This window comes from Colletotrichum tamarilloi (assembly GCF_030869305.1).
Source record: "Colletotrichum tamarilloi strain Tom-12 chromosome Unknown Scaffold_10.1, whole genome shotgun sequence".
In the NCBI taxonomy this organism is placed as follows: Eukaryota; Fungi; Ascomycota; class Sordariomycetes; order Glomerellales; family Glomerellaceae; genus Colletotrichum; species Colletotrichum tamarilloi.
In genome coordinates, this window is record NW_026849393.1 from 745,505 (window position 1) to 762,047 (window position 16,543).

The following is a 16,543-nucleotide window of genomic DNA, read 5'->3' on the forward strand; positions in this document are numbered from 1 at the left end:
TTCTCATGAGTGCATGAAATCATGAGAACGAGGAAGATTACCTTCCAATTAGAGGGAGTTCTCAATGTCCATGACCTCCTTGATGCCCTCCTCAATAGAAAGGGTACGGGCCTTCTCCAGACGTCTCAGAGGCCGTCTTGGGAAGCCTCCGTAGCCGTAGTAGCTCTGGATGGCGCCCTTGGTGCCCGCGATGGCAGCCTTTGTCAGGAACCAGTCGCCGCGGCTGAGCTTCTTCTGGAGCTCAATGGCCTCGTCCCTCTTGCCCTCCGAGTAGAGGTTCCACACCTTGACGCAGACCTTGGGCATGACATTGGCACCGCCGGCGATGATGCCGCTGCCGCCGCTGGCGAGGGTCTGGGCCGTGAAGTCGCATATGCCGCCAAAGGCCATGTAGCCGGAGCCTTCTGACCAAGGGGTCTTTGCGTTGGTGGCGAGGGCTACGCGGGTGAGCTTGCCCGTGTTGCCGCAGGTGAACTTTGTGCCGACGATGTTGGGGTGCTCCGCCAGCTTGATGAGCAGGTCGCTGTCCATGTCGATGCCAGAGACGGCGCCGGGGTAGTTGTAGAGGACAAGAGGGATGGGGCTCTGGTCGGCGACGGCGATGAAGTAGTCGTAGATGGCCTGCTCGTCCATTTGGGCGCGGAAGTAGGAGGGGGGAAGGATGAGGGAGTAGTCGGCGCCGACCTCGAGGGCGGCCTTGGAGAGCTCAATGGTGCCGCGGACACTGCCCTCGGTGGCACCGAGAATGATGGGGGTGCTCTGGAAGCCGGCAGCGTCAAGAGCCTCACGGGTGGCCTTGGTCACGGCCAGCTTCTCCTCGCGTGTGCAGTGGGCAGCCTCTCCGTTGGAACCCATGACGACCAGACCGGCAAGACCAGCCTTGGCCAGGCGCTCGGCGTGCTTCTTGATGGTAGGGATGTCGAGATCTTCCGTCTCGGGGTCGAAGAAGGTCATGGTGGGGGCGTAGATGCCGACGGGGAGGGGGCGGCGAGCGCCACTGCTTCCGTTGGAGACGGTCATGATGGGCTGGTTTGGTGGGTGAGCTGGATGAATGAGAGAGCTGTGAGCAAAGTGTGAGTGAGAGGGGTAGGTTGTAGAGGTGAAGAGCACAAGAGAAGAGTGGTGTGGTTGGTGAGTAGAGGTGAGAGGTAATACTTACCAGTGAGACGAGTAGAGACCGGTGTTGTATTTATAGGAGGGAGAAAGAAGAGAGACGACGAGGAGGACGGGATGATTTCCGTGAGCTAATGGGCTTGTTCCAGTATCAGCAAGCCCGCGTGGGGTGGGATGAGTCTAGAAATAAATATTTGACATGTCGCGAGGGCCTTGCTCGTGTGGACATTGGCCCGAACTATCGAGCATCGTGTAGACTCAAAGCCAAGACCGGAGAAGCTAACAACTGCACAACGGGGCCACCTTGGGACGCTCCCTTGCACCCCCAGTTGGGGGAGGGAGGGGGAGGGGCAATCGGAAACTAGACGAGAAGAACGCTAAGAGAAATGGAGAAGGGGGTGGAGTGTGCAGAGAAACGAGGTGCATCGCCGGTACTGCGGCAAGCGGTTCCTGTTTCCAGGTAGCTCAACAATGAGGCTTTTGGTGTCCAATTCCTACTCTTTGATGGCCCGCATTAGCCTACTAGGATAATGATGGTCAAGCTCACATATTTGCAGATATCTTGAGTGAAGATATGGACAGCATTGGTGAGGATGAAGTCGGCTCGCTGCGTTTCAGTCCCACTTTGAGGAGGAATCCTCTGGGCAGGGCTCTCAGTCATGGCGGGGTATTTGCAGACTTCGAGAAAAGACAGTCGTCACACGTCACAAGACGAAGGAAATCCGAGACAAGCAAGGGACTTCCCTTGAAGCTCCGATCCATCCAACATCGCCCACCCACGTCTGTGGTCCGTGGGCTCCGGTAATAGACGGTAGGGAAGATGCATCTGCTGTAAGCTGTAGCCTTGTGTCGTGGGCAGGATCTGCTGGGAAGATGGATTGCGCCAATGCCACGAGATCTGCACGGAGGCAACCAGCACAGGGCTGGGTGGTGTCCGAAATCTGAAAACGCGCGTGGAGGGCAATACCAGACGGTGATGAGAAAGATGGCATTATTGGGAGAGCTGTCGTCTGGTCATGCAGCACAAGGCTAGTCAAGCCCGTCTTGAGCATTAGCGCTGAACTGGGACATGCACAGCTGCAGGCCGGAGGGTGCCTGGCAAATCATCCGGCGATTGGTAGCCCAGTCTCGGGTTTGCTCGCCCGTCGTGCATGAGTTGAACTTTTTTCCGTTGTCATCTCTCTTTTGACCTATCGACACCGCCAGAAGTGTAGACGCACTAAGCGGCATATTGGAGACGAGGAAAGTGACAAGAGCCACGGCGGCAGTGGTGTTCAGCTCAGAAGATACTGAAACCCTACGGTCAGCATCAAGAAGTGAATTCGGTAAGATGTCTTGCTGTGTATCTGGAGACGAGCCAAGTAAACTATGCTCTGTGCCAGCGATGGCTTTTCTCTAAGCAAGTCCGGATCGCTACCGGTCAGCTCCGATGACCGCAGCCTGTGGCCGGCGGGAGAGAACCGGTAAGGCCACTGAAACAGTAGAGCATCTAGCAGATGGCGCAGTGCATCGCTGTAGCCTCTTTGCAACGATATGTGAGAGGCTGGCCGGCGATACGAAGCGTATGGAGTGGCATGGATTTGTGCGTCGTTGAAGTGTTGGAGAAGGTTGGAAGTGATGGAGATGGAAGTCAAATGAGTGGACGGAGAAATTACGTCCAAGATGTTCCTCCAATAGGAAGCAGAGAACTATGCCTGGCAGGGTAAGTGGGGTGTCTTTGAATGAGTGGAGGTACCACGGTACCTTAGCTTCAGAGTTGGAGCAGGCACGGAGGGGTACGAGGGGTCTAGCCATCGGCGCTGGTACGGAATGGACGAGCGAAAGGACATAATGTAGGTAACAAGACTCGCGATCAATGTGAGATGCATGTAAAAAGGCGTTAGGTAGTCTAATATTCTGAAGAACCTTTCAAGGTTGGTGTGGCCTAGAGTCTGCGCTACGTTCTGGTGCAGATAGCATCATGAAAGGCTTCATGTTGTAAGTATTGAGTTACATAAGCTACTAGGTATCTACTTCTTAGACTCCAATTCTCGGGTAAAGTCGTTCAAAATATTGCATATTGCTAATGTCGCGGGCAATGAAACTCAAGTTGGTAGACTGCTGGCCAATACAACCACAGTCTTTAGCCGGTTGGAGAGGGATTAAATATCGAATTCTGCAGCCGATGTATCGTGTGCAGCAGGTAAAGGATCCCATCGCCTAATTTTCTTCGGAGCAGGATGCCCTGGTGCGCGTTTCGGAATGAAAATTACTGCATCAGCCGTAACTGCCTGCATACCGTCTGTCAGACGGGTTTTACAATCGAGAAATTTCCTAAACGCATTCTGTCCAGCGAAATGCGCAGTCTTATGGCCTACGGATACCTTGGTGGTTTATTGAGATATCAACTCACTCAAGGTACCTTGTCTCATGTATTTCATACCAGCGGTCATCCATGTCACGAGTTGTCGCGGGGCAGATGGGGCGTGGGGGCGGGGAATGGGGCCAGGAAAAAGATACTTATACCAGCACTGAGGTTGTGTGTCCCCGGGCGGGCGAAGGCTATCCAGGTAAACTTCGTCAAGTCCAAAATCAGAAACTGAGAATATTGGCTTCTTGAATCATTTAGCTTCCGTTTAGTTCGACGATTGTCCAACATCATTCTTGCTCGCTCTCGGCTCTCAAAAGTTTGGGGATTGAGTTGTGGTACGAATACTCTAAACAGGGTTGATTCTTCTACGAAATGGTCTTCCCAGCCAATGGGTCATAACCGGCGTTAATTGCTCTAACCAGCCAGCAATTGATCACCCCGTTTAAACAAATTGGCATTATTCTCCTTGGCCGAGTCCACACGTTACTAGGCCGACTACTAGCACAAAGTGAGGTACACAAGCACACCCGTTGAACCCCAATGGAAGAACGGCACGACGCTGCCCCACACTTGCGTTTCCCACGGCCCCTCCCCCTCCCCCTCATTCCACTTTTTTTGCTGCCCCTCCATGTTTCTCTTCTTCTTCAGTCGCGAAACCGCAACTCCCAGATGTCTTCCCTCTGGTTATTTCTCTGAAATGAGAAGGCAATGCACAGAAAAAATTTCAAAGAAGAATTGGCTACGGAGTTGCCCTGGTATCATTGGAAGCCCATGCTAAATCATGAAAATCCGGCAAGATGGCGTGGCGGCGCAGCCTCCGTCTTGGGCTTGAATCGGCCGGTGCGACCCTCCGAACACCGGCGTCGACGGCACCGTGGCTTCGGTCATGCTCGGGATGTGTTTCCAGAAGCGGCAGCATGTTTTTTTTCTTCTCCTGCATTCTTTCCCCTCTAGGGACAAATTCCCATTACTATAGTCAGAAGTTCTTTGCAAAATCTCTCATGATTCCGCAATATGCTCCCGATCCAAGTTCATGCTGGATGAACGCTGAAGAACCAACCATGCATGCGCCATGCAACCCGTTCGCTCTTCCAAAAGTCTCGCCTTTTTCTAACAAAACAAGCCAAGAGCAGCCATCATAGTACATCATACCAGAGACTCCCTATAATTGTCTCCATCAGACTATCTGAGCGGATAAGTCGAGCGTCTGGGCTGGGGGAGCTGACGCACGGCGGAGTGCGGGGCTGATAAATCCCTCCAATTGTCTTCCCCCTCCTCTGCCCCTCAATTTTTCCGGGCCCAGCTTTGTCGTGGAGTAGCTACGAGACGTGACGGAGACGAGACGGGAGCTTCTCCTTGGTCGCCATGCCACGGCGAGCTTCATCCTTAGAGAGAGAAAAATATTCTTGGCCTGCCCATTATTATCCGTTGCCGCTCTTGTTCCGTGCTGTCTCTCGCTACGTCTCGCCCGAGCTACTTGTGCTACTTTGCCCATTGACACGTTCCCACCCCTCTATTATATAGACCGTAACTTTCGCCGTCTGTCCTAGCTCGTGAAGTTCCTCTTCTCCATTCCCTCCCAAACTCTCCTCTCCCCTCACCTGTTTCATTTTCCAAACCATTGAAAGAAAAGACGCGACCAAAATGGAGCCTCTCAACGTCTTGATGGTAAGCCAATTCAGAATCATCCGGCTCAGTTCCACGTGCTAATCTCATCACCAGGTTGGTACCGGAGAGTACACCACCGGCTTCGTCGGTGGCGGTGCTTCTGGTTCGGACAAGAAGGTGGGCGTCGTCGGCCTGACTCTCTTCGACCTGAGGAGAAGAGGCAAGGTCAACCAGCTGGGCATGGTTGGCGTCAACGGCACAAAGTTCCCCGCCATTAGTACGCAAAACACCACTATCCCGAGCCAATATAGTCAAAGTGACAATGCTGACCTGTGCGTGAAGGGGAGCATCTCCACAAGAACATCACCCAGGCTTACAACGGCCTGGACACCTCCTTTGACTCATACCCCGCCAACGACAAGAAGGACCCCGACTCCTACAAGACGGCCATCGACGCCCTCAAGGCCGGCGACGCCATCACCATCTTTACCCCCGACACCACCCACTACCCCATCGCCCTCTACGCCATCGAGCGTGGCATCCACGTGCTCCTGACCAAGCCCGCCGTCAAGGACCTGGAGCACCACCAGGCCCTCATCGAGGCCGCCGACAAGAAGGGCGTCTACGTCTTCATCGAGCACCACAAGCGCTTCGACCCGGCCTACTCAGACGCCCGCTTCAAGGCCCAGAAGCTCGGCGACTTCAACTACTTTTACAGCTACATGTCCCAGCCCAAGTCCCAGCTCGAGACCTTCAAGGCCTGGGCCGGCGTCGACTCGGACATCTCTTACTACCTTAACAGCCACCACGTCGACATTTGCGACTCCATGGTCACCCAGCAAGGCTTCGTCCCCGTCAAGGTCTCCGCCTCGGCGTCAAAGGGCATCGCCACCGACCTCGGCTGCGACCCGGCCACCGAGGACACAATCTCCGTCCTCGTCCACTGGGAGAAGAAGGGCGACCCATCCAAAAAGGCCACGGGCGTCTACACCGCCAGCTGGACCGCGCCCCAGCGCGCGGGCGTCCACTCGAACCAGTACTTCCACTACCTCGCCGCCAACGGCGAGATCCGCGTCGACCAGGCCAAGCGCGGCTACGACGTCGCCGACGACTCGGCGGGCCAGCTCATGTGGTACAACCCCTTTTACATGCGCTACGCGCCCGACGAGGACGGAAACTTCAACGGCCAGACGGGCTACGGCTATATCTCGCTCGAGAAGTTCGTCGACGGCTGCCGGCAGGTCAACTCTGGCCAGCTCAAGCCCAAGGATCTCGATGCCAAGGGTTTGCCTACCCTCAAGAACACCATCGCCACCACGGCTATCCTCCACGCCGGCAGGAAAAGTATCGACGAGAACCGTGAGATCAAGATTGAGGTCAACGACGGTGTCTGGAAGCTGGTGTAAGGGGTTTTGTGTGTTGAAGGGATGACGACCTTGTGTGGATGACCTGTGGATATGTAAAGGGCTTATATACCATCTGCTATTTTACGCTGAATGAAAATAATTCATGACATGAATGAGATTACGCTTTGATTGCGATGAGATTTTAAGCCAGAGTTCTATCGATCGTGAAAATGGGATGTCCAGAGATTTGAACCACAGTGTAAGTTCACACATGAAGGTGTGCGATCCATCATCACAGGAAGTTCTCATCCGCCCTTACGAGCTTGACCTATCAGTTGGACAACAGCCAATGAAAAGCGCCAAGCGACCATCTCAAATAGTCAATCGCTTCTGAGAAAACATTCTCCAGCTTCAAGAGCCAGAACTAATAATGGATAACAACATCACAAATCTGAGTCGATTCCTCCATGGTTGGCGTGGGATGAATCATCACAGCTTGCCGCGCACGTCTATCTATCTAGCCGAAGGGCTAATCACTCTTTCGCAACCGCGATCCTCATCCTCCAACCCTGTGCTAGGCCGTAGTCCCCACGATATAGGTCGAACCGATACAAGAGAAGCCAAAAAAGAGTTCACCCCCCCGGTGCTGAACTGGGGGCTACATCTCTTGGTGCTCATGCTGGGAACTCGAAATATCTAGTGCTTATGCTGGAATTCGAACTCGTGAACTCTCGTATGCGCTTAGCCTGTTGTCGAGTAGGCTGAATGGCGTAGATTTTAATTGTTGACAACGAACCACTCCACCACCCAGTCAAGTTTGACCTGACCCCCCGGCCTAGAGGAGCGCCTGCTGTTGCTGGTGACGAGAATGGTATTGAGGGGGCCTATATGGGCTTCATATGTGGTGTATTGTGATGTTCAGGGCGAATATACATGAAGGCGCAGGTGGGATGTGCCACGCGCAAGGCACCTACCTGCCTACTTTAAGGTATCGACAGCTGCGTGAGAGGCAAGAACGCTGGAATACAGATTGTAAAGATATCGGCGTTTCTTTTACTGCTTGTAAACAGTGTGTCCCAACGAACGGCTATGATTTGAAAGAAAGTAACACTCAAAAAATGTTGATACGATAATAGAGAAGGTTAGAATGGAGAGAGTCCTAAAGCTTCTTAGGCGATATCCGCGAGAAGATTCGATTAAAGCCATCCATGAGGACTCGACCTCACCCTCCTCTCAAACAACCTACCCAGAACGCCTTGGATCTGTCGTAATTTATAATGAAGTTAATTTCTACAAAAAAAAAGAGACTCCAAGGAACTTGAATACCTCAAGTACGGCACGGAACTAAAGGCATCACATTCAGGTGAGAAAGACGAATCTCGGTCAGGTGTCGGTGGATCTCGGTGAATCTCGGTGTATATATCAGCACCTGCACGTCGAACCACGCTAAGCCCGATACGAGCCAAGCGGCCCCTCCCCCGATAAGATAAGATTAACAAAAAATTCGAGAAGCGGCAACTTGAGCAACCTCTAGCCAACCTGCTTTGCGCCCGGCCACCTCGTACCTCGTTAATTCTACCTTACCCAAGGCACTGTTGATCCCGCATCCCACCACCTCCTTCACCTTCTCCGAAAAAAAGACAATCGTCTTACAATGGGTTCCGTCCTCCAAAAGAAGAAGCGCCGCTCCGGCCGCGCCAAAGTCAAGACAAACAGGCCCAAGAAGCTCCTCAACCCTCTCGGCAACGACATCATCGCAAAGAACTGGTACGCAGACACACGCACACACACACACACACACACACACACACACACACTCGTCGCCCCTTTGAACTGCCCGAACCTCTACGTCTAGATCCCACTACCGAGAGAGAAACACAATTTGTGCTGACCACCCATTGTCGTCCAGGAACAAGAAGGAAACCCTCACCCAAAACTACCGCCGCCTAGGCCTCACAGCCCGCCTCAAATCAGCAACAGGCGGCACAGAAAAGACACTCGCCCAACTCGAGCAAGCAAAGACTGCCTCCTCCTCCTCCACCGCCGCCAAGCGCGACCCCTTCGCCATCTCCACAACCGAAGAAGCCGTCTTCGAAGAAGCCCGCGTCGAGCGCGACGCCGACGGCAAAATCATCAAGATCCACTACGCCAGCGCCAATAAGCGTCCCAACCCCCTCAACGACCCCCTGAACGCCCTCGAAGAAGGATCCGACGACGAAGAGGAGAACGAAGAAGAATGGGGTGGCATCGACGACGAGAGCAGACCCGAAGTCATCCGCCTCCTCGAAAAGGAAGCCGCCCTCCCCGAGATCAAGAAGCCGCGACACATTAGCCAGCAGGAGAAAGAATGGCTCGAGAGGTTGATTGCCAAGCACGGCGACGATTACGATGCCATGGTGCGGGATCGCAAGTTGAACCCCATGCAGCAGACGAAGGGCGATATCGCGCGCCGGGTGAAGAGGTTTACTGGCAAGGCGTAAATCTTTTCGGGAGAGGAGACGCAGTGTAGATGAGAAGGGGGGAAAATGGAAGGAAGGAAGTAGAGGGGAGGGGAAGAAAGCATTTACAGAGAGGGAGGGCATGGAAGGAAAGAAAAAGTTCCAAAAGGAGTCGTTCATATTACATGTTGGTCGGTGGTAAGAGCCTGGCCATAGAGGAAATACTGTTGTGTTCCCCCTTTGAGGAGTTATGGCGTTTTCAGATCAAATCTTTTTGGCATAAAACACAATATTCCACATGTTCACTACGAAAGCAAGCTGATCATTTTTCATCATTGACTTTTAATCGTCATGTCATCAAATTTGATGTCTACCTAGAGAGAGCTTCATGCCTGGTATCTTTGCGATTACCTTTGTTACAAATGGGACGCCAACAACACCCCGTAATCCGGAAAATAAAAATCCAAGCCCATCTATGTGAACACTGGACAGCACAGTCCGTCCGCCTTCGTCAACCCAAAACCGGCCTAGGTTTTGCTCGGGCTGTGGCCCTGCCATCACAAATCCTTCACACTGGAATACTATCCCATTGAAAGAATAGGATATTCATCTTAATGCATCGTGCGATCGTAGGGCGCAGAAGGGAACTGCGCCGGCCGGTCGTCGTCGTAAGCAGGCGCTGCGCCATACGGCTCAGGGGCGGAGTACGGTTGTACCGCCGCCGCGGGGCTGGTGGAGGTGGGCCTCTGGGGATGAGTTTGAGAGTGGTACTCGGTCTCGCTGTCGAACATGGCACCGTTCTGGCGCGAGGGGAGGGATCCGTAGCGGTTCGGGTCGTCATCCTCGCCGTAGGCCGAGCTGCCGGCGCCGTAGCGACTGTTGTAGCTGTTGTTGGCGTATCCGTGGTTGCCGGTGGCGTTGCCGCCGTAGAGCGTTGTGTTGTCGTCGTTGTGGTCATCCATCTGGACGGGGGCGTATGCCTCCTCGTCGTGGGGTGCCATGGAGAAGGCGGCCTTGTCGGGGTCGATGTTGTCTCCGCCGAGCTTCTCCTTGTCGTAGCCGGGGAGCTTGCCGTGGAACTGGTAGTACTTCAGAGTGTACAGACTGACAAAGGTGCTGCCTCCGAAGAGAAGGCTGCCAAAGTGCTGTTAGCATCATTGCCTGAATAGCTGCGATCCACATTCTCTGATGACTTACCACACGAAAACACCCAAGCCGACAATGGCCTTGCTGAGCTTGCAGCCGTCACCGCACTGGTTGGCCGTGTTGTAGGCGGCCTGACTTGCGAAGGCAGAAAGCCAGATGATGCAGAAGCATGCATCTACGATGGCCATAGCGTAGGGGTTGGCCAGTTTTCTCGTTCTCGGCCACCGCGGCGCCATAATCAGGTAGATCCACGCTGGTAGCGAAAGGAAGCACTGCGATGCGACTGTCAGCGATTTGCATACCTTGCCAAAATACAGGACTCATTTTCCTGTCAGGTTGCCTTACCACTCCAAAAGTCCAGCCATTGTTGCCGACGATTTTTGCGTTATCGGCTCTAAACACTGCAATTTCCAATGCCCAAATGGCGAAGGACAGAATGAACTGGAAGATGTGCAGACCGAGCTTGACGCCGGGGACGTATTCCGGGTCAAAGTCGAGGTTTCCGAGCATGTTTGTCGTCGAGTCGTCGAATATGTCGGGTTTGTTGGTGATCTAGTAGGGTTTCCCTACGTTTGTGATCGAAAGGGGGATGTTGGATGAGAGGAGGTTGTCAGCTATGCGACTGTTGCTCCCCTGGCCTTTTTTCCCCTTCTAAATAAAGATCAAACTCAATCCGGCTCGGCAACGGGGTTTGGCGAGACAACCCAGGGATCGGAACCAGTGGACGGGGGGTTTTGGGGGGCCAATCGATAAGGGAACCCGCTGTAATGATGTAAGATAGGTAGCTCGCTGGCTTGGGTTGTTCGGGTTGTGGGAACGAGTGTCGAGGGCGAGGTGAGATGCTGTTCGCTGATTGTCAAAAACACTGGAAACTATCCGTGAGAGAAAGCTTGGAGGTATGTGAGTGAGGTGAGGTGAGTGTGAGGAAGATGGGAGGTAATAGACGGGAAATCAGAAACAGAAGGAGCAAAGTGGCTTTTGGGGGACGCGTCTGCCTTTTCTTGTCTTTAAAACGAAACAGCCCTAGCTGGCCTCGAATTGCGGCAGTGACGAGACGTGGATTCAGTGGGCAACGACTCGTTCCCTCTTACCTTACTGTAGCAGTGGGCGGTGGAGTGGACGCCTGGCAGAGGGGTGGGTCCAAGCCGCGCCTGAAGCTCCCGTCATCTTTGGTCTTTGCCTTCCCTGCCTTGCCTTACCTTAGCAATTCGAAGTTTGCTGTGAGTTAAGGCAAGGTACCTTGAGGTATGTAATCATTCCACATTGCACTGCAGTGTACTCCGTAATCATCTTCTCGTCTTGATACTAACCTTGAGGCTTCAACCAGGATCCCTCCTACGGTCATTTTGCAGCCCCGATGCTGCGGAACCTCTACGCGCAAATGGGACGGACACCAATGCGAACTCACGGCCCATGATCCAAGGACACTCCATGAACGGATGGATTCCACACAGGCACACGGGTTGGGATGAGGCAGACTGCGGAAACTTGGGTTGAACCAAGCCACTCAACCGCTGGGTTTACACTGCGCCACTGCGGCCCAGGCAGCGAATTATCGTCCCTCAAGTGCGACCAGCTGAGCAATAGATCCCTGCACGCCACGCCTCCCCGAGCGAATAGTTCGAACCCGTCTCTTTTTTTTTACCTTTTCTGTCCCCTTTGCCCTGTGGCCCTATGGTTCACCATGTGTCCATGTACTTGGTGTCGCCGCATGCTAGCCAAAGGGACGACGTTCAAGGTACAGAGAGCCTACCGAGGGGAGGAAGCCACGCACCAGTTCAATGGTATGGTGCTTTTTCGTATTTCTCAACCGTCGACCGGCGCAAGCCAATGGCTGACGCGCCGTTGTTTCTCCTACCGAAGCCAGCGAGCCCTGATTTTCGTCTGACGTTGTCTGGCGTTGGATTGGTCGTTGCTTCGCGGTTGCTTTGCTGCTGCTTTTTTGCTGCATGCTAAAACGTCCCTGGTTGTCACGGTTGTCTGGGGTGATGCGCGGCAGCAGGGGGAGAAATGGCCGGACGGCGATCATCAATGATGACAACCTGCAGACGATAATGGACCTCTATTCCTTGGACGGCAACCCACGGCAGACGAGACGAGACAAGACGACCGCCCGTTAGAGCTTCTGGAGAATATCGTCTTTTTGCGAACGGACTGGGTACTGTCATCGCGGCGGAGCCGCCACAGAATTGCGCGCGACACTGACAATTGACACTGACTGACACCTCAGCCGTCTTCAATCTTCGGAGAACCTAGCAAGATGAGGAAGCTAACACGAGCCCGCTGCCGCCGCATTCCGGGTGGTCCACGCGCACAACGGCTAAGCCGCCCAGCGCTTCCCTCCCTACCGTCTGCTCCGTACGCCGGGATTGCGACTCTCAAGGTTCAATCGGCCTTGCATTGTTTGGTCACAGGGCAACTGTTGTCTCTTGTACGAGACGAGAGAAGAGAGGGCCTCAAGAGCCTCGGAACCTTGAGAGCCCATGGAATTGTAGTCTATTCCACAACGAAGACCTTGATCTTGACAGACGGGAACCCCGAGTCCGCCTCCAGCTAGACGAATCTCTCTGTCCGTTACTCTCCTACATCAAGAGAGCTGTTGGTCTGATCACCAGAGCAGCACAGCGGGAAGAGCGCACCAGATGCCCTTGCGCCAGGAAAGTAAAGTCACTGATGTATCCGTAGGGTGGATATAATGGCGTAAGTCTTCGCCGCCCGACGCTATGTAAAGACGGGTCCCCATCCACCCACGGCCGCAGTACGGGCACAAGCTATTGCTGGGGTACAGAGAAAGCATCTCGCCCGCGCAGCAAGCAAGCGAGCGAGGAAGCGAGCGACAGTTACGTCGCCCATCTTGGCTGTACCCAACATAGCCACGCTTGCTTGCGTGTTGCCAATATACCATCTGCCGGCGCATCTTTACGACGAAAAAAAAAAGGCGGGGAGATATCCTCGACATTCCGGTGTTTCCATCATCTTCTCCGTCTTCAACTCGTCGGCGTTACCGACTCTCAAGTCCGGCCCGAGAGAGCCCGCCGGCGGCGGTGGTGGCGGCAGCAGCAGCACAGAACTTTGATCATCTTGGGACGACATCTGAGTGAGGCATGCCAGCGATCCCTAGCTTGCGGCTGAATGCACCTGGAATTCAGCACGGACATGAGAATGAAGCCTCATTCAATGTCTCTTAACAATATCTCCGATGTCTCTGATCCCATTGAATCTCATTCAACCCTTGGCATCAACTCATCAAACTTTCATCTGCTAAACCTGCAGAATGAGTGCCTTGAAACATGACCTCACAATCTTATAATCGGTGTTATCCAAATGAAATGCGATGAATGAGTCGCCTCGCACCCATACAGTATCGAGTGACACTGTTTTCGCGCCATATTCAAGCGCAAGCACAGTGCAAAATAGGGTCGTCCACATTGGAAATTTCACGACCGAGACGTGCCTCATTTCGAGCCCTAGACAGTGCCAATCTTGTACAACCCCTTCCAACCTCACTCAATTTCATCTTGGATGAGATAGCTTCAATCCAAACACACCCCTGTTCTATCCTGGAGCGCCCTACCCCTCCAAAGCTTCAACCGGGAAACATGGCGCAAAACACACACCCCGCCGCCGCAGCACCCGCCCTCTCAGACCTCATCTTCCCCACGACGGCGAACCACAACTTTTCCCACATCCTCACGGACCTCAAGCGCTCTAACCTCTCCATCGCGAACCGGCTTCGCTCTATCACGCAGGACGCCGACTTTGTGCAGGATGTCGCGGCCAGTTTCGGTCGTCCGCTTGTGGCGAACGAGCGCTGCGGGAGCTGGTATATTCGACCTGCGGACAAGCGGGCAAGCGCGTACTTTAAGAGTACGGATGGGCATACGAATGCCTGGAAGTTTAGTACGCGCAGGTTGAATTTGCATTTGCTTGAGCTTGTTGGGAAGCATGATGGGTGAGTTTTATGGTGGTGTTTTTGAACTTCGATGATGGTGGCATGAGTGCGTTCATAAGAGGAAGAGGCTTTGGATATAAACTGCTTCTAATAAGAGCAGAGCTGACTGAGAATCTAGATGCATCATTGTAGATTCAACCCGCAGAGGCAAGAGTAAGTCCACATCATCAGACTCATACATCAGCACATCCACGAAGCTCAAGACTAACACGACTCCCAGGAATGCCAGACGCCCTAAGCAAAACCATTCCAATCTGGTGCGCCGTCCTTAACGCAGCCCTCTTCCCAGACCTCGACCCGGCGCGCGAGCTCCGCCTCTTCACCCCGCCCAACGTCGTCTCGGCCTCGGAACACGCCCAAATCGCTGCCCTCCTTCCGTCCTTCCTCGCTTCCCTCAAGAGCCTCGACCTCGATCTCGCGGCTCTCCGTGCGCACGTCTCCAAGCCCCTGCGGCCATTTTGGGTCACGCAAGAGACGCAGCTTCCGTCGTTATCCGCGTCTGCGGGCGATGATGACGAGTCTGCGAAGAACGTGGTTTTCGGAGATTACCACCCCATCATCTGCTGCACCTCCTCGCGCCGCGTCGCCGGTACGGAAATGAGCGAGGCCGGGTACATCCAAGGCGCCGGCGACGACACGGAGAACTGGGCCCTCGGTCTGACAGCCGAAGTCTTTTGGGAGAACGCCGCGGCGCTGCTCTCGTGTCCCGAGGCCGATCTCCCGGAACTGGTTGTTCGTCTCGTCGCGGAGGACAAGAGGAATGCGCCGAGAGGGGTGCAGCCGAAGCGAGTTGCGCCGTGGATCTACGTCTGTCCTTTACCCCTGGACGATGAGGAAGACAGCAGTGGTGGTACGGATGCTGTGTCCGCGGGTGCGTGCAGAGTCGTACTAACACAGGACGTCACGCCGCGGGACGCGTGGGTGAAATCTCCGACGTACATGCAAGTCGGCCTCGGGAAGCACAAGGTCGCGAGTCGCAATCTCCGGCAGGCGCTGCCGGATATCTGCGCCTTTGTCGCGGAGTACCTCGACTCGCATCGTGATGTAGTAGAGGGCGCTGCCGAGGGCGACAGCAGCAGCAGTGGCAGCGTCCTCGTGGCCTGCGAGACGGGCAAGGATCTATCTATTGGCGTCGCGCTGGCCATTTACTGCTGGTGCTTCGACCGGGACGGCAAGTTTCGCGTGGCGGACTCGACGACGTTTTTCAACAAGGACATGATCCGGGTAAAGCTGGGGACAATCATGACGGCATATCCAGAGGCCAATGCGAACCGGGCTACGTTGCAGAGTGTCAACAGCTTTCTCATGGACCACCGAAGATGAAAAGGTCTCTTTTTACTAGTCTTGAGTCTACCTGGATTCCATCTCTCTCCTGAGTGGGCTAGTTTGACAAAGCGCTTCCAATAATTGGAACGCTGTCGGTCCTGGCTAACGATTTGAACACTTAAACAGAAATGGGAAGAAAATATAAGGGGTTTGGTAGGGAGATGGAAGCCATCATGATCCCTCGACATCGCCGCAGCCTCAACCTCACAGAGAAGGCGACGGGATAGAAACCCCGGCTAGTCAGGCGCTCCCGCTCTCAATCTTGGCCAGCATGTCGGGGAACTCGCTCCAGTCCTTCATGACGACCACGGCCCCGGCATCGCGCAGCACCTTCTCCATCTCCGCCTGCTTGTCGGCGGCGTAGGGGCCGACGTACCCAATCACCTTGATCCCCGCGCGCGTGCCGCTGAGCGTGCCGCTCTTGGAGTCCTCGATGGCGACGCACTCTTCGGGCTTCTTGCCGAGCGTCTTCATGGCGTGCAGGTAGATGGCCGGGTCGGGCTTGCTGGTGGGCTTGGGAAGCGACGTGGCGGCGCTGAAGACGACGTCCTCGGGGAAGTACTTGTCCTGCCCGACTTTCACGACGGACGCCCAGACGCGGCGCTTGGCGGACGAGGAGACGACGGACAGGGTATGCTTGCCGGCCTTTTGCAGCGCCTCGAGCTGGTCGTCGACGCCCGGGCAGGGTTTGAGTGCGGCTTTGAGCTTGGCGATGACGGCGTCCTCTTCGCGGGTGACGTACTTTTCGAGCTCGTCGGGTTGGAGCTCAAAGTTGTGGGACTTGGCGAGGCCGAGGAGCATGCCGCGGAAGTTTTGGCCGACGAACTCCTTGATGAGGGATTCGCCCGTGAAGCGCTGCTCGATGTTGCGGGAGGCGCAGATCTCGTTGATGAGGTCGGCGCAGGCCTCGAAGGCGAGTTCCTCGGAGAGGACGAGGGTGTTGTCGCAGTCGAAGAGGAGGGTTGTGATCTGCGTGGTGGTGGTTAGTTCATGTCAGTTCGAGCTGGGTCGTACTCGGTCGACTTGGGTTCTCATCGTGACGTACTTGCGGCATGTTGGCGGTTATTTACAAAAGACTCGTCGGATGCTATTCCGGGTTTGAGGTGGAGAGCTTGCCTCGTGAAGAGCGGGGTTCAATGAAGCTGGGAGCTGAGAGCTGAGTCTGGAGGGGAGGAGGGGGAGTAAGCAAGCTATCTATAAGGTAGACGAAGCTTATTATCCGAGACCAATTGAGAAAGAAACCTTGGTTGCAGTTGGGAACTTG

General features: G+C 54.6%; 7 protein-coding genes across 7 annotated transcripts; 4 read left to right on the forward strand and 3 right to left on the reverse strand.

Moving 5' to 3' along the window:
- Positions 1–48: 48 nt before the first annotated feature.
- CTAM01_04395 (dihydrodipicolinate synthetase) lies at positions 49–1,020 on the reverse strand (the record flags this gene model as incomplete). Its single annotated transcript, XM_060520425.1, has 1 exon — positions 49–1,020. One exon carries the CDS (start codon positions 1,018–1,020, stop codon positions 49–51), a length of 972 nt encoding a protein of 323 aa, XP_060385070.1.
- Positions 1,021–5,107: 4,087 nt separating this feature from the next.
- Positions 5,108–6,477, forward strand: CTAM01_04396 (oxidoreductase family protein; the record flags this gene model as incomplete). Its single annotated transcript, XM_060520426.1, has 3 exons — positions 5,108–5,131; positions 5,186–5,348; positions 5,414–6,477. 3 exons carry the CDS (start codon positions 5,108–5,110, stop codon positions 6,475–6,477), a joined length of 1,251 nt encoding a protein of 416 aa, XP_060385071.1.
- A 1,594-nt stretch (positions 6,478–8,071) lies between these two features.
- On the forward strand, positions 8,072–8,897 carry CTAM01_04397 (ribosome biogenesis protein Nop16; the record flags this gene model as incomplete). The annotated part of the gene is made up of 2 exons (XM_060520427.1): positions 8,072–8,184; positions 8,327–8,897. 2 exons carry the CDS (start codon positions 8,072–8,074, stop codon positions 8,895–8,897), a joined length of 684 nt encoding a protein of 227 aa, XP_060385072.1.
- A 569-nt stretch (positions 8,898–9,466) lies between these two features.
- On the reverse strand, positions 9,467–10,511 carry CTAM01_04398 (uncharacterized protein; the record flags this gene model as incomplete). The annotated part of the gene is made up of 3 exons (XM_060520428.1): positions 9,467–9,989; positions 10,053–10,273; positions 10,347–10,511. The coding sequence occupies 3 exons, from the start codon at positions 10,509–10,511 to the stop codon at positions 9,467–9,469; spliced, it is 909 nt and encodes a 302-aa protein (XP_060385073.1).
- A 419-nt stretch (positions 10,512–10,930) lies between these two features.
- Positions 10,931–11,230, forward strand: CTAM01_04399 (uncharacterized protein; the record flags this gene model as incomplete). Its single annotated transcript, XM_060520429.1, has 1 exon — positions 10,931–11,230. One exon carries the CDS (start codon positions 10,931–10,933, stop codon positions 11,228–11,230), a length of 300 nt encoding a protein of 99 aa, XP_060385074.1.
- Positions 11,231–13,600: 2,370 nt separating this feature from the next.
- Positions 13,601–15,276, forward strand: CTAM01_04400 (initiator tRNA phosphoribosyl transferase; the record flags this gene model as incomplete). The annotated part of the gene is made up of 3 exons (XM_060520430.1): positions 13,601–13,953; positions 14,072–14,106; positions 14,174–15,276. 3 exons carry the CDS (start codon positions 13,601–13,603, stop codon positions 15,274–15,276), a joined length of 1,491 nt encoding a protein of 496 aa, XP_060385075.1.
- A 243-nt stretch (positions 15,277–15,519) lies between these two features.
- CTAM01_04401 (haloacid dehalogenase-like hydrolase) lies at positions 15,520–16,333 on the reverse strand (the record flags this gene model as incomplete). The annotated part of the gene is made up of 2 exons (XM_060520431.1): positions 15,520–16,248; positions 16,325–16,333. The coding sequence occupies 2 exons, from the start codon at positions 16,331–16,333 to the stop codon at positions 15,520–15,522; spliced, it is 738 nt and encodes a 245-aa protein (XP_060385076.1).
- Between the last annotated feature and the right edge of the window lie 210 nt (positions 16,334–16,543).